Source organism: Solanum tuberosum, unplaced genomic scaffold (assembly GCF_000226075.1).
Source record: "Solanum tuberosum cultivar DM 1-3 516 R44 unplaced genomic scaffold, SolTub_3.0 scf00017, whole genome shotgun sequence".
Lineage (NCBI taxonomy): Eukaryota > Viridiplantae > Streptophyta > Magnoliopsida > Solanales > Solanaceae > Solanum > Solanum tuberosum.
In genome coordinates, this window is record NW_006238943.1 from 614,754 (window position 1) to 629,548 (window position 14,795).

Below are 14,795 nucleotides of genomic sequence, written 5' to 3' on the forward strand. Positions count from 1 at the left end.
GACACTAGTATAACAATTATGTTATTATTCTTTTTGCTAATTAAGTACTCCATTTTTACAAATATAAAATTTTGCTTATGAGTAATGATGATTGCAAACTCAAAATTATATTTGCCAACTTTGAGCAAGTGGGATAATTAATAATTATAGTATATATAACTTTATTTTAGTTTTACCTAATATCCTCGACCAAGTATGGTACAGATTTAATTCAAATTTGATTGATATTTGAAAAGAAAAACTTAAAATTCAAATTGAGAAATGATATTTAAAAGTTTGACTTCCAATATGAAAATAAAGCTAAAATTTTGTAAGTGACTAAATTCTGTACAGAACCTTGTTAAAATTATTTATGAAATTTGAAATTCTGTATTTTAAATTTAATATAAATATAATGAAATCAACTTAATAAACAATTATTTCAAATAATAACTCCAAAACTTTGAATCCTAATGGAGCCTTTGGTGTTTTTCTCTTTAAGGTGGCACTTTAGTAATTTAAAAAAAAATATAATTTATGACTTTTTCCACTAAATTTTTTAATTAAAGACTTGACTCAGTGAGTTTTGCATGGTCACCTTTGCACCACTAGCTTTAATTAATTAATTAATTTGGATGTTTTATATTTAAAAATAATATCTAGTTAAGTGATATCATTTAAATTGAGATCGATAAAAGAAAATACAAAAAAGAGATATTTATCAATAAAGTATTCTCCTTTTGGTCTATATTTTATTTTAGTTTTGCAACAATTTTTTGAATAAATAATTTGGACTTGAGTAATGCATATCAGTTATTATTTTATTATATTTATATTCTTGAGTTGGTCTAAATAATTTGGAGTTGAGTTGACTAATCCAACATATATTCCTTGAATATTAAACTTAACAATTGCTTTATTTTATTTTATTTTATTTTATTTTATTTTGGGATCTCTTCTTTGAAAAATCAATATAGGATTTCAATCCCACGTCTAGAGCAATATATGACTCAAGGAATACCACACTTTCTTTGAGTTTTCAACCGTATTCATATTCAGGGTTTAAATTTAAAATTTTGAATTAAAAAAAAGAAATTTTATTCATTTAATTATATTCTTTGTTATTTTGTTAAAATACATGTCAAGCTTACATTTTATGTATTATGTTTTAGTCTTGCTTGATCTGAAGACTTTGGACTTTAGAGTTTGTTTCTAAATCTTCAGTCCATCATTGACTAAGTTTCGTGTCTCGTAGATTAATACTATATAGTCTGTTGATAATATACACTATGGTATTCTTCTTGATTCTTACACAAAAGAAATATAAATTAATTGGATCAATAAATTTCAATACCATGTGAGTAATAAAGAAAAAAATAGTGGAATAATAATATTCAGTATTATCTCACAAAATGAAATCTAAGAAGGGTTCTTTGCTCAAGAAACAACAGTTCAAAGCAGTCCAAAAAAAAGTAATAGAAGAATAAGAAATAATAGATAATAACAAAATAAACCGATAGCTACAAGACAAGATATGATAATTGCAATACAAAAAAAAAATAAAAAAAAAATCAAAGGACAAGAAACTACAAAAATAACACTACGACTACTCGTCTAGACGAACAACAAGACAATGCATTCCTCATAATCAACCATATTCTATCCTAATCCATATCCTTCACAACTTTTTATCTAAGAACATGTTCTCGATAAACGAAAATTGTGTCCATTAATAGTTAACCTATTACACCTCTATACTGAATCATGCGTGTATCTCCTCATCACATTATAATAATAATAAATATATTTTAAATTTGTGATTATTGTCATACACGATTTCCAATATATGTACTTACTTTAATTTTTAACTTTTTAGATTCTTTTAACTACCAATCTCACCTTTTTGGAAGAAAAAAAAAAACCAAAAGGGTAAAATAGTCAAATAACATGTTTACATCATTTGCCAGCCAACTTTTGTCTCACGTATACACAAAAAATACAGTTTCCATTTTCTTCTTCACCTTTTCTTCTTCTTCACAGACAAAAATTGAAAAAACCAGAAAAAAAAAATCTCTATTTACTCACAGAAACGAAGTAACAATTCATCTCTGATACCCCATTGAAGAGTTTTCTTTGGGGGTCAGAGTTTTTTTCTTTTTTTTTCCCACTTTTTGAGTTCTGTTTCTGTAAAGGGTGTGTTTAAATTCAGAGGAATTTATTGTGTAACAACTGGAAAGTGATAGAGGAAATTGGGTTTTTAGGGGAATTGGAGAGGTGGGTCATCGGTGTTTTTGAATGAAAATGGGTGTTTCACAGAATGATCATAGTAGGATGGAAGGGTGGTTATATCTAATTCGTTCAAATCGGTTTGGACTTCAGTATTCACGAAAGCGGTACTTTATTCTTCAGGATCAGTATCTTAAGAGCTATAAATCTGTACCAGTTCCTGAAAATGAGGTATAATTATAATATGGGTGTTCATATATTTGAGTATTTTGTAAAATGGTGGTGTTGGATTAGTGAAATTGGTTAAACTATTTTGTTAACTGTTTGCTGGTAATTTGTGATTTGGGAATTGTTTGATGAAGAACAACGTTCTGATCCATATTTGTAATTTGATTTTCCATTCCAAGTTGGTTGTGTTGTTTCTTAAGCTTATACTAACGAGATTTGCAGTTTCTATGAGTTGCATGTTGTGGAAAATTGGAGGATATATTTCAGTTTAGTTGGAGCCTTGGAGCAACGGTAAAGTTGTCTCTGTGTGATCTGGAAGCTGTAAGTCATGGGTTTGAGCAGTAGAAGCAGCCACTAATGCTTGTGTTAGGATAGGCTGTCTACATCACACTCCACAGACTATGCCAAAACGGGATGCTTTGTGCACGGGCTGCCCTTGTTTTCTGAACCCAAAAGATATAGTTTATTACTTTATTCGTTTTGATTCTCAAAGGATTTGCTTGAAGTTGGATGAGGTTTGTATAGTAAAGGATGTTTGCAAACCAACTCAAAACATCCTGATGCTAAGTTCTCATTGCCTCAACACGAAATCTTGTAACTTAAGATTTTGGCCTCTATATCCTCATTCCACATCCTTGATTGTTGTTTGGAATCAGGGGTAAAGTTTTAGGGGAGATTATGGGGCACGTGAACCCATGGTCTTTCCACAAAATAGATATTTTATGGACAAATTTTCTAAAATTGGTATAATATTAACTGCTGGCACCCATGCTCCAAAATGGCTTAATGGTGCACTTGGTTGAAAATTGAGGCATTTACCAAGAGGAATAGGGATTTGTTCTCACTTAATACATTTTTTCTCCTTTTTGTAGTAGTGCACCCATGTACTAGAAATCCTGAATTCGCCTCTGGGAATAACTTAGAATTTGGTTTCTTAAGTTTGATACACATTAAGCATGCTAAAATTTTACCTTTTCGGTAAAGAAAGAGGATCTCAGAGAAACTCTTGCATTTATGTCGATCTATGCTGATATTCATACTGTTGGTTCACACTCTTTCAAATACTTCCTCCTTGATTGCCAGCAGATCCTCATGTTGGATATTATTTCCTAAGTGATCACTTTACTTGATTAGTCAGGAATGACAAATTCCCACGGCCTATGAGCTGAAGGTACTCACATACTAAGTTGATCGGACTCCGGTGCGGGTGTCCGATAGGAGGTTGGATCCTTATGATCTAACTTTTAAGATTCGGGGGTATGGATCTAGGTACGGATACAGGTGTGGAGATTCAACTAGAAATAATTCAAATATCTAACAATAGAGGTAAATGTCTAAATTATGAAACATTATGTGGAAAACTTACATGGTATTCCGAAGAGAAAATGTTGATCAAAAGGAAAATCCCAGGAGGAGAAATAAGGAAAAAGACTGTCATAGAAATTTTCTATATACAAGATATTTCATTTTCTTCAATTTCACCTTAGCTTTTGTTTTGATTACAAAAATCATATCATTGTATCTGTCCCTAATTTATCCGTCGATTTGGTCAAAGTACCCAAAATCTGTTGTCCATACCCACACCCACGTCGTGTCGACACAAATGCGGCACTGAAAGTGAAGAGTCCGAGCAACTTAGCCCACATGTTTGGAGCCCAAATGTCTGGTTACTATGGTTGATTTTCTAGAGAATAATCCTGGATTGCTTAATCCATGTGCTGAAGATACCTCGTCCTCACTACTTATCCGAAAAAAATATACCTAGGACTCAACTGTGCACATAGATCTTGATCAGTAAGTGTATCCCTTTACTAGTCATCAGTGTACTCCTTGGGAGTCGAGTGTTTTGCACTTCACACGTTGATCAGCACCTGACTGCTTATTGATTGGGAGATATCTGGAAGTTTGTGTGAATTGGTTGAGTATTAAACTAATCTTCAGTAATTTGTTGTGTTTCTGTAATTAGTTGTATTGTAAGTGGTAGGCTCTTATTCATGTGCGTTTATTTTGATATTAAAGGGTTTTGAGGTCCTTAAGTGGGAGATATTTCTGTTTATGAAGTTCTTCTGCCTTTCACTTCTTGGAATTACACATTTGCCATATTATCCGGACTCATTGCAATGTGTCGTGTGACTCTTTTGTTAGGATCCTATTAGAAGTGCAGTTGTTGATTCCTGCATTCGTGTAACGGACAATGGCAGAGAGAGCATTCAAAGAAAAGTATGATCTTAATCCCAGTTTCACTTCATGGCGGAGACGATGTTTGCTCTCACTATATCGTTCTGATTTAATGCACTTGTTTCTTTACTGAGACTTTCTGCTGAAACTTGCTTCTTTAATTTTCCAGGTCTTTTTCATTTTCACACTTTATAACACCTCAAATCATAATGATCAACTGAAGGTACGGAAATCATCCCCCTCCATTTAGTTTTTGTTTTTCTGGGCAACAAGTGAATAAATGAAATCTATGAACGACAGTTAGGAGCAAGCAGTCCTGAGGAAGCTGCAAGGTGGATCCAGGCAGTTCAGGAAGCAGCTTTAAAGGTACATACTGGTCAATATGAGCTGTTATAATTGTTCCTCGTTGGTAACTCACAATAATGAGTAAATTTAGGCAGATGTGAACAGAGGAAATGAAGTTGATTTTTCAAGCAGTGGTTCACAGCCTTTGAGGTACATATTAGTTGGTGCATTACCCTATTTCTTTGCTCAGGATATAACATGTAAGTAATTCGCTGCTTTTCATTTTATATGGCGGTGTTTGACCAAACATGAAGTTCAAGAAAGAAAGAAAGACTTTTGGCACATAAAAAAAAGTACCTTAAGCATGCCATGACGTATTTATGGCTATAAATCATTGGAATGTTTAAAGCTAAATAGTTTCTATAACTAGAAAGGTGTCAATTTTCTTGGAACAAACAACAAAAGGAAGAGTGCCATATCATGGAACATAGGAGTATAAGTTACTTCAAGGGACAGTGTCGGTTTCTTTTCTCATTGTGCAAAATGGTTCCAATTAAGTATTACCTTTCTAAAAAATGTTTCCAATTAAGCTCCATGACAAGACTTAATTGTCATTATTACAATTTTTTTCCGTTTTTGTTTTGCACACAGGTTTAATTGTTCCAACAAGTCTTATCGTCTGAATTCGATTGATTGGACTGTCTGTTCATCCTCAGTTACAGATGTTATGACGTCTGATGTTGTTGCACCCTCACCTTGGACAATCTTCGGTTGTGAGAATGGTAGGTTTTGATTTTATAGTTGTGTTTTGAGACGGCTGAAATCACATTTGTAATTCCTACTTCATAGACCTATTCACATCTGCTAGGAAATTTTGGAACTATTTAATGTGGATTGATGAAGTATATTCTACAATTTAGTTTTCTTCTTGAGGGTCTCAGTTTATAGTTTCTTTTAACTATATGTTCAAGTCATGCTTTATTAGCCTTAATTTAATATTATTTTTTGGTAAATAAAAACATGATTGGCTTTATATATGCATCCTTGAATGGTTCGTTTGTATTTGTTATTATGTTGTTTCTTTGATAGTCAAGTGGTCCATCTCCTCTCCTTTCATAATTCTTTTTGCTAATTGTCTTGAATCACTTGTGCATGCAGGTCTTAGGCTCTTTAAGGAAGCTAAAGATAGGGAATCTCTTGGAAAGGTAAGTGATGTTCTCCAGCTCCTATGACAGTAAGTATATGCATCTAATGCTGCTGAACTTGTTCTATGTTTTGCAGTGGGATGATCACCCCGCGATAATGGCTGTTGGCATAGTCGATGGAACTTCTGAGGCCATTTTCCAGACACTCATGTCACTTGGTCCTTCTAGATCAGAGTAAGTTACGAAGTCCATGTCAGTTTGTCTATAATGAAGACTTCACTGCTACTAGTTTTTTTATCTGTTGACAGAAATATAATTAAAACTTGACGAAAGCAATGTCAGAAAACATGTGGTTAAGAATATAGATACTTTTTTAGCCAGTAACCATGTCTTTCTGCACTTTGAATGGTTCTTAAGTCGGGATTCAATTTGAGCAGAAAAATTAATTGTTTTACATAGTTTGTTCATCCAGGATTCAACTTTAGAACTGTAATCTGAGTTTTGTGATCATACAAATTAAGAATTGCGCAATAATGTTTGGGTAAAGTAAAAAGTGCGCTCATGTAAAATGCTTAAGAATGAATACCAAACTTCGGTATGATTCAAGTCATCTGAAAGCAAATATTGACTGTCAAAATTTGAAATTTGTTGTTTGGATTGATACTAATATAAATTTAACACCCAAGTAAACAAGAAAGTGAATCAAGAAATAGAAGTTTTCTGCTTCACCTTAACTGGTATAGAAGTCACAAGCACAGTAGATGTTATTCACACTTCAAATTGTCTGGAGAAATCATTGCTTAAATCATGTTGAAGAAAGCAGCACTCTTTGAATTGGGATTGGAGATTGAAATAGATAGTTATGAAGAGAGAAGAATAAAAAAAATTGGTGGTTCTTCTGAACTTTCTAAGGATAAAAGCCCAGATAACATGTTCAAGGTTAAACAACAAATAAGATATTGAAGTTGGGCAATTCCTGAAATGGAATTTAATCACATCAATTAAGCAATGATATTTCATTGTCAGTTTGTTAGCTGGTTATCTGGGATAATTTCTTCTCTGAAAATAGAAGTGAATTGGGAATTGTATACTGCTCTTCTTCTTTTTTCCTTTTTGGGGGTCTCTTCTTTTTGGGTGGGGGTGCGGTTGTAAGGACTGCTGAAAAAGGGTGCAGTTGAAAGATGTAGAGCAGGGGCTGTGGTTGTTTGACTAGGATATCTTGCTTTATGAACGTGAAATACTTAAAAATTAATTGGTTCATGAACAGTCAAATTTTGATGCCTTGAAGTGAGCATGCTTCCTTGTATAAGCAATACTAGTGAAACATCTCTATCCTATCATGTATATAACTACACTTCTTTAGAATATCTATTGGTGTACCTCGTTATTCTCCGGGAAAGGGAAATACTTCCCTTCCCTTTTTGATATTTATGAAATGGAGCAGCTGTTCTTTTCAGTGACTAGTTTATGGACACCTGTGTCTCATGCAAGAGATTATTTTGGTAAAAATGCAGAAGCTGTATGTCATTTTTTTTAATCTTGGATGTTCCTTTAGTAGCTTTAAAACCATGGCTTTCTTTTCAAACCTTTCACATTTTCTCTCTACTTCAGCCAATGTTGTTGTAATCCATTAAGTTTCCTCAACTATGATCCACATGGTTGAATAGCTAATTAGTAGGAGTGTTAACAATTAAAACTAATTATACGATAAGTAAGAAATAAAAGGTAAAAGATCATGCACGAGAGATCTGTATGTACTTTAGTATATAATATTTTTTTTCTATAGCCATTTATTTTTCGTGACTCTATCTTACTTTTAAGAAATTGAATAAAGAAAGATAGTAAAAGATAAGATAATTTCAATTACCTGAAAGATCCATCTTAGCCGACTCTACACATAGAACAAATAAATGAATTATTCTTTTCAAATTAATTTTTGGCCTACTCAGTATATGAATCTTTCTTTTTCTTGTAGTTGTTTGTTTTGTATTTCCTCGTTACTCCCCACATTATGTCTATAGTTTGCATTTAATCTTCTCCTAATTTTATGGAAAATCCCTTAATTCAAAATACTTAGATGAAAAAAGGAAGAGAGATAAAATGAAAAAAACCTCGTTCACACACATTTCCTTTCCTTTCCATTTTATGCTAAGAGATTGAAGTATTACAAAAAGGGATTAGTTTCGGAATTATGAACTTGATTACTAAACCCCCACATATAAGTTAGGTAAACCACGAAAGTCCTTTTCTTTTACCTTCAACTTTTTTTTTGATAACTGAGATGTCTGGGCCAACATGCGCGCACCTTGACTAATTCCACGGGATACCTTCTACCTCCCACTAGGTCTACCAAGGCTAGAACTGGAAGAAATCACCTAGTGTTTTGTCTTTGCTGGATTTGAACCTGAGGCCTCATGTACTCAACCTACTTTATTGGCCACTAGGACAAAGCCTTGGGTGCAAAAGAACTCATGGCATTAAATTAATTTTATTTGCTTTTTCATAGATTCAATCACGTGCTGATGCTTATATTATGGACTTGTGTTAGATCAGGGCCTCAAAGGCAAAGTAAGGTGTTAACCATGAGACCTTGAAGTAGTATTATCGTGTATAACCAGTAGACTGGACATATTCTTTAAATATTAAAGATCAGAGATATATAATAATCGTTGTATGAGTTTCTGCATGGGCACCTAAAATTATAAAGCTTTCTATTGTGCTCACTACTTAATATAGATCATATAAGCTTAGAGGTCAAGTAGATTGCACGACATAGACTATCCCAAAAAGAAAATCTTATAGCCAGCTTACATGGCCTTTGTGTAGAGAACTTCACTAGAAATAGCCTTTTAAAATTTATCATCTGCAAGTTCTTTAAACTGCAGTGATATACTTCTCATCTTGTTGATTCCTCTTATATTGGGAGTAAAAGCTATTGTACTTCGTTTGCAGATGGGATTTCTGTTATTACAAGGGCAGTGTGATTGAACATCTTGATGGTCACACTGATATAGTTCATAAGCTTCTAAATCAGGACTGGCTACCTTGGTATGTATGGTTCATATTTCAACTCTGGAAAAGTTTGTTGTTCCTGTGCTAGAATTATAATTGAGATAAGACTTTGCAGGGGTATGACAAGAAGAGATCTTCTTTTGCAGCGTTATTGGAGAAGGGAGGACGATGGGACTTATGGTACCAACTCTTTTGAGGATTGGTCTATAGCTACTTCTTAGGAAGCTTGATCCACCATAACCAATTGTTTCTTTCTTGCAGTTATTCTATACCATTCAGTGTTTCACCAGAAGTGTGCACCTCAAAAGGGCTACGTTCGTGCCTGCCTTAAAAGTAATGTACGCCTGCAAAATAAAGCCATTATATGCACATGGTTTTTTGTTATCACTGTTATGAACCAGATGTTTATTTGGATCAGGAATGAACTGCAAATTAGATGTTACTTGTGTGCTTAGATGTCAAACTTTCTAGTATATTATGCGTGTCGAGGAGTTGGCATAGATTTGTCGTTACACTGAACCAGCCATATGCTTTACTACCATTTTATTCCCAAGAATATTGTAACAGCTGTGCATGTTTTGGATATTCTTTACCTTTCAGTTGGGACTCATACAAATTGACATTTCCTAAATCCTTGCAGGTGGAGGATATGTTATATCACCTGTGAATCAAGGGAAGGGGTCAGTAGTCAAGCATATGCTTGCTATTGACTGGAAATTCTGGAAATCATATGTACGAACATCTGCAGCTAGATCTATAACAATACGCATGCTAGGGAGACTCGCTGGTGTGCTTTCTATGTGATTTCTATTTCTGTCAAATTCATCAGTTGATTCATCCCAAATTTGCATTTTATGACAATTTACCGGACTCAATTAGACTATTTTCCCCTACATTTGCAGCTTTGCGGGAACTTTTCAGTGCAAAAATAGGAAACTACTTGCCCTCTGATGTCTCAGGGGAGCTGGTCAAAAGCAAAAGATTGTGTCAGGTTGAAGAGGAAATTAAGCTTGAAGTGCAAACCCGGTTAGAAAATGGAAATAATGTGGCAGATCTGGAGGAAGAAGCAGTTAAAACACCTTCAAGCTTGTTGGGTTTAAACGATGCCTCAGATGAGTTCTTTGATGTCTCTGAGCCACTGGATTATGACCAATCAGAAAATGGCTGGTCTTCTGATTTTGGCCCAGAGACATACTCTCAGGTATTACCTGTTAATCCATAAAGCTTAGGGAAATGCCCTATAAACAGGTAGTATCCTACAAAATCAAGAGTCTGCACGAGGCATGACTTCCGTTGTGAAATCATGTTTGTCGATTGCCTTTTAGTATTGAATGAATACACTTTGATTCAAGTGATTCTCTACCTAACTTAAGCTTCCTGTTTGTTTCTGTGTTCCAACAATAAGAGTCTATATAGACTGACTAAGGATATACGAAATATCTCAGGAAGGTCCAGATCTTAGTTCCCAATAATGTTAATTCATCTTCATTTTTTCAACATCCAAAATAATTATATTTTCTACCGTACTCCCTCCATCGGATTTTATGTGACTGTTTGACCAAACGGAGTTTAAGAAAGAAACACAGACTTTTGAAACTTGTGGTTTGAAACAGGCTATAGACATTTATGTGGCTATAGAATCACGTCATTAAGGGTCATTGGAAGTTTCAAGTTAGACTTGTTTTGCAGAGCTTTACATTATGGATATGTTTCTTCCTATTACCTCATTTGTGTGCTGGTTTTTGACTATACAGGATGCACGTCATCCCAAATTGTCAACTGCTGCAGTTTTCGTGAAGAAGCTGCATGATCTTGCAGGCATGTTTGATGTTTGCTGCTATGTTACAAAACTTGATTAAAATTTTCATGTTAAAGTTCTAAGGACATAACATTTCTCTTAATGCTGCAGTTCAGAAGAAGGGTTATGTAGATCTGCATGAGATGGCAAAGGAAGATGCTTCATTTTGCCACTACGGATCCACTCTACCAAAAGATTCAACTTGTAATTTGCCTTGCAGTTGGACTGAAACAGATCCTTCTACTTTTCTTATTCGTGGAGAGACCTACCTAGATGATCGTAAGAAGGTGAAGTCTCATTGTTGATTCAGCTTTCATGCTTACCTTATTATAAACATCTTTGGATTCAATTTTTTGGGGGTCTCATTATTGATAGATCTTGGAATTTTGGAATGGTTCCCATTGTTTTATTGACATCTACTGTTTGGTTTTCGTGCTGACTAATAATTAAGGTCTGAGAGTTACCTTCTAATCAGTACATGTTAACATCATGCAGAACATGCTATACCACAAGTCACAACCAAAAGTTAGTCTATCTGTATCAAAGAAAACACCATTACTTTATTTTCATGTTTTTGACACATGTGCAAATTGGCCTAACGGCAAACAAACTCTAGGTAGAGATCTTGAAAATTCCTGCATGCTTCTTGGCTAGATGTCTGCTATGCTGGAGAGCATGTGGGATTCCTGATGTTATTGTCTTATTAATGTCAAAAAATTGACAAGTATGCTACTGTATTTCAGAATCTTGGTACTTTCTCGTGATATCTTGCCGTTTAATCATTATCTCTCCTATGCAGATCAAGGCTAAAGGTACCTTAATGCAAATGGTGGGTGCGGATTGGTTGAAGTCTGACAAACGAGAAGATGATCTTGGTGGTCGACCTGGAGGAATTGTTCAGGTTTCTTCTGTTATTCAATGAAAATACAGTGATCATATTCTTTAATCCCTATGAGCCTCCTGCTCACTATCTTTTCTCTGCAGAAATATGCAGCAAAGGGTGGTCCGGAATTCTTCTTCATTGTGAACATACAGGTATGCAATCTATTGTTCACTTCATATACTTTGATTTCCTATTAAGCTGCTACCCAAATTCTTCATTTTGATGGTTTGTCACTTGTATTCAGGTCCCAGGTTTAACAACATACACTCTCGCTCTCTACTATATGATGGATACCCCTTTAGAGGATTCACCTTTGCTGGAGAGTTTTGTCAAAGGAGATGATGCTTATAGAAACTCGAGGTTCAAGCTCATACCATACATATCCAAGGTTTGGTTTTGCTAATTGGAAGTGGACAAAATTACTTTCCATATAAGGATTTAACATTTTATTTCTGTGAGTTGCTTAGTCTATTTAGCAAAAGGTTATGGCACATCAACATTCATGCAGCATGTGACTGGTCCATATCATTGTACTTCTCTTATGTTCCTTCTCACGTATGTAGCATATAGTAGGTAGTGTGCTCATGTTTTAGCAAAAGCTAAATGTCTTATTTGGGTTTTTTAGCAGATGAGTTTTCACAAAAATGTTGAAAGGCAACCAACATTATGTTACCCACAACTTAGTCCTCGTTCTAAGAAAATGATAGGCAACTTTGAAATAAACAGAAACCCGTTTAAATGGGTTCTTATTTATAATGGGAAATCCTTAAGCAAGCAAATTTAATACCCCCTCTATTCCACTAAAAAGCTACAATTTCAGTTTCTCAAGGGCTCAAATTGAGCAAATCTACAACTAGATCCCCAATTGATTAATTTGTTTTCTGCAAATGTAACTATACCTAGAAACAACAGTAATGAATATTAACAACGGTAAGTCTTTCAATTTCAAGGGTAAATTTATATCATGGCCAAAGAAATTTGTTTGGAGCCTAGAGAAATGCAGAAGGTTGTCTAGGAAGACACAAGGATGCTGCACGCTTAGGTTATTATTCAGAAACCCATGTATCTTTAGAGTCTTGCTTTCCATGCAGAAGATTGTAACGTGTTATGGTAGTTATTTGCATTTTGGTTTTACAGTTTTCTTTTGTTAGCATTTCTGTTGGTATTTTGAACATGTCTCATCCATTTCTGTCACAGCTGATGGGATACTTAGAAATATTTGATCAATTAAAGTACTGTGGGTATTCAATTGAGCATTTGCTTTTCAGGGATCATGGATAGTCAAGCAGAGTGTTGGGAAGAAAGCTTGTCTTATTGGTCAAGCGCTAGAAATTAATTATTTTCGTGGAAAGAACTACATAGAGGTAAAATACAAGAGTATTTTGGCACTAAATGATGCATAGTGTTGTTCTAATTTTAGTAACTGATGCTCACTGCAGTTGAACATTCTACAGTTTAAGGATTTTTGAAAATTACCACTGTGGTAAATGTTGAATAGTTTGTCTTTTGGAAAAAAATAGTATCCTATATCTTGTTTACAATCTTGAGAAGTATAAGTGGAACCCGAATCGAATATTGACATAAATCACTATGTGAACCTGAAGAGTGATGTTGTAATTTCAGCTTGGTATCGATATTGGCTCATCTACTGTGGCAAGGGGTGTTGTCAGCCTTGTTGTTGGTTACCTAAACAATCTAGTCATTGAGATGGCCTTTCTTGTCCAGGTAAAGTTCCATATCCTTATTCTCCATCTAGACAAACAGTTTAACTCGCAATCTGTGTTCTACCAATTTGCAAGTTTGTGATGATCATTTTGTTGATATGAGTTTTACTAAAGCATAGTGACTATCTTTCTCCACAGGCCAACACGCCCGAAGAACTCCCTGAATATCTTCTAGGTACCTGCCGTCTTAACCATCTGGACATTTCTAAAGCCGTACAAGTGAAACCTTGATCTTTGTATAATCTCAGTTGATTTTCTAAACATTCAAGTGTATTTTAGGTTAGTCCATATGCTTACAGGAAGGTAGGGTTATTCATTTGCACAGGAAACATGAATGTCACCAACTTTAAACTGCAAGAACTTTTGTAAAGTGACTAGTGGATGTCCAATTCTTTGATTCAATCGAAAGCCACACCAGCGGAGTGCTGCATTTATTGTTAATTGTATAGTCCACAAAACAATACCTTGGTGTAACTGGTAAAATTGCTGCCATAGTAGACCCTTGTGGTCTGGTCCTTCCCTGGACCCCGTGCATAGCGGGAGCTTAGTGCACCGAACTTCCTTTTTGGTATAATCAACAAAAGGGTGCTGTTTCTAGTTATTGTGAGGGAACATGCTTTGCTTTTTCAAATGCAATGTTTTCTCTTTTAAAAGGAACCAAATGGGGGTGTTGGGGAAATGAGTTTCATGCATGTGACCTCAAAGGGGAAGGTTCAAGAGCAGTACCTATGAAAGAGGTAAAGGATGGCTTTGACTCAAGGGAACTGTTCATGTGTGGATGTTGGCCCTTTTTGGTCTTGGTTTTTGAGTTTATCATGCAATTAGACTTCTATACCTCTATGCCCTTTGAGCTAGGTATCTGTCGGGAACAACCTCTCTATCTCTATGGGGTAGGACTTAGGAGTAAGGTTTAGTATATTTTATCTTTTCCAGATCTCATTATGGGATTACGGTTTAGGAGTAAGGTTTTACTATATTCTACCTTTTTCAGATCTCATCTATGGGATTACAGGGTAGGAATATCATGAAATTTCAATGCACTTTAATGCTAGCTGTGCGGGACCATCCACTAGGCCTCTACATTATACATGTGAAACTAATGCTAGAGTTTTACTTGTGAAATTTGAAACTCTAGAGTCTCGACTATTTTTTAGGTTACTATTGATGAATTTTTACTAGTGTCTGACTAATTTGTAGATATTTCAATTACTTTTGAATAGTAGTACTTCCAATGAAAAAAAAATGAAACACCTTCTATCCGAAATTATTTTGTTGTTTATTACTCGAGATATATTAACATGAAAAGAATTATAATTTATAGTATTTCTTAATGAATT

The 14,795-nt window shown here is 34.6% G+C and overlaps 1 protein-coding gene across 1 annotated transcript; it reads left to right on the forward strand.

Annotated features, from left to right (window-relative positions):
• Nucleotides 1-1,995: 1,995 nt before the first annotated feature.
• Nucleotides 1,996-13,899, forward strand: LOC102585665 (protein ENHANCED DISEASE RESISTANCE 2-like). Its single transcript, XM_006340121.2, has 21 exons — nt 1,996-2,436; nt 4,579-4,653; nt 4,781-4,834; nt 4,912-4,977; nt 5,048-5,106; nt 5,548-5,678; nt 6,055-6,101; nt 6,178-6,275; nt 8,994-9,089; nt 9,169-9,233; nt 9,315-9,386; nt 9,694-9,840; nt 9,956-10,254; nt 10,808-10,871; nt 10,963-11,138; nt 11,651-11,752; nt 11,836-11,886; nt 11,979-12,122; nt 13,003-13,098; nt 13,358-13,459; nt 13,597-13,899. The coding sequence occupies exons 1-21, from the start codon at nt 2,275-2,277 to the stop codon at nt 13,687-13,689; spliced, it is 2,199 nt and encodes a 732-aa protein (XP_006340183.1). The 5' UTR covers nt 1,996-2,274; the 3' UTR covers nt 13,690-13,899.
• The last annotated feature ends 896 nt before the right edge of the window (nt 13,900-14,795 follow it).

Bases quoted from the DNA above. Each gene is read 5' to 3' on its own strand.
- LOC102585665 (XM_006340121.2), top strand. From the start codon at position 2,275: ATGAAAATGGGTGTTTCACAGAATGATCATAGTAGGATGGAAGGGTGG. The intron at 9,841-9,955 runs GTGTGCTTTCTA...CTACATTTGCAG, and splicing joins CATGCTAGGGAGACTCGCTG to CTTTGCGGGAACTTTTCAGT. The intron at 11,139-11,650 runs GTGAAGTCTCAT...TCTCCTATGCAG, and splicing joins ACCTAGATGATCGTAAGAAG to ATCAAGGCTAAAGGTACCTT.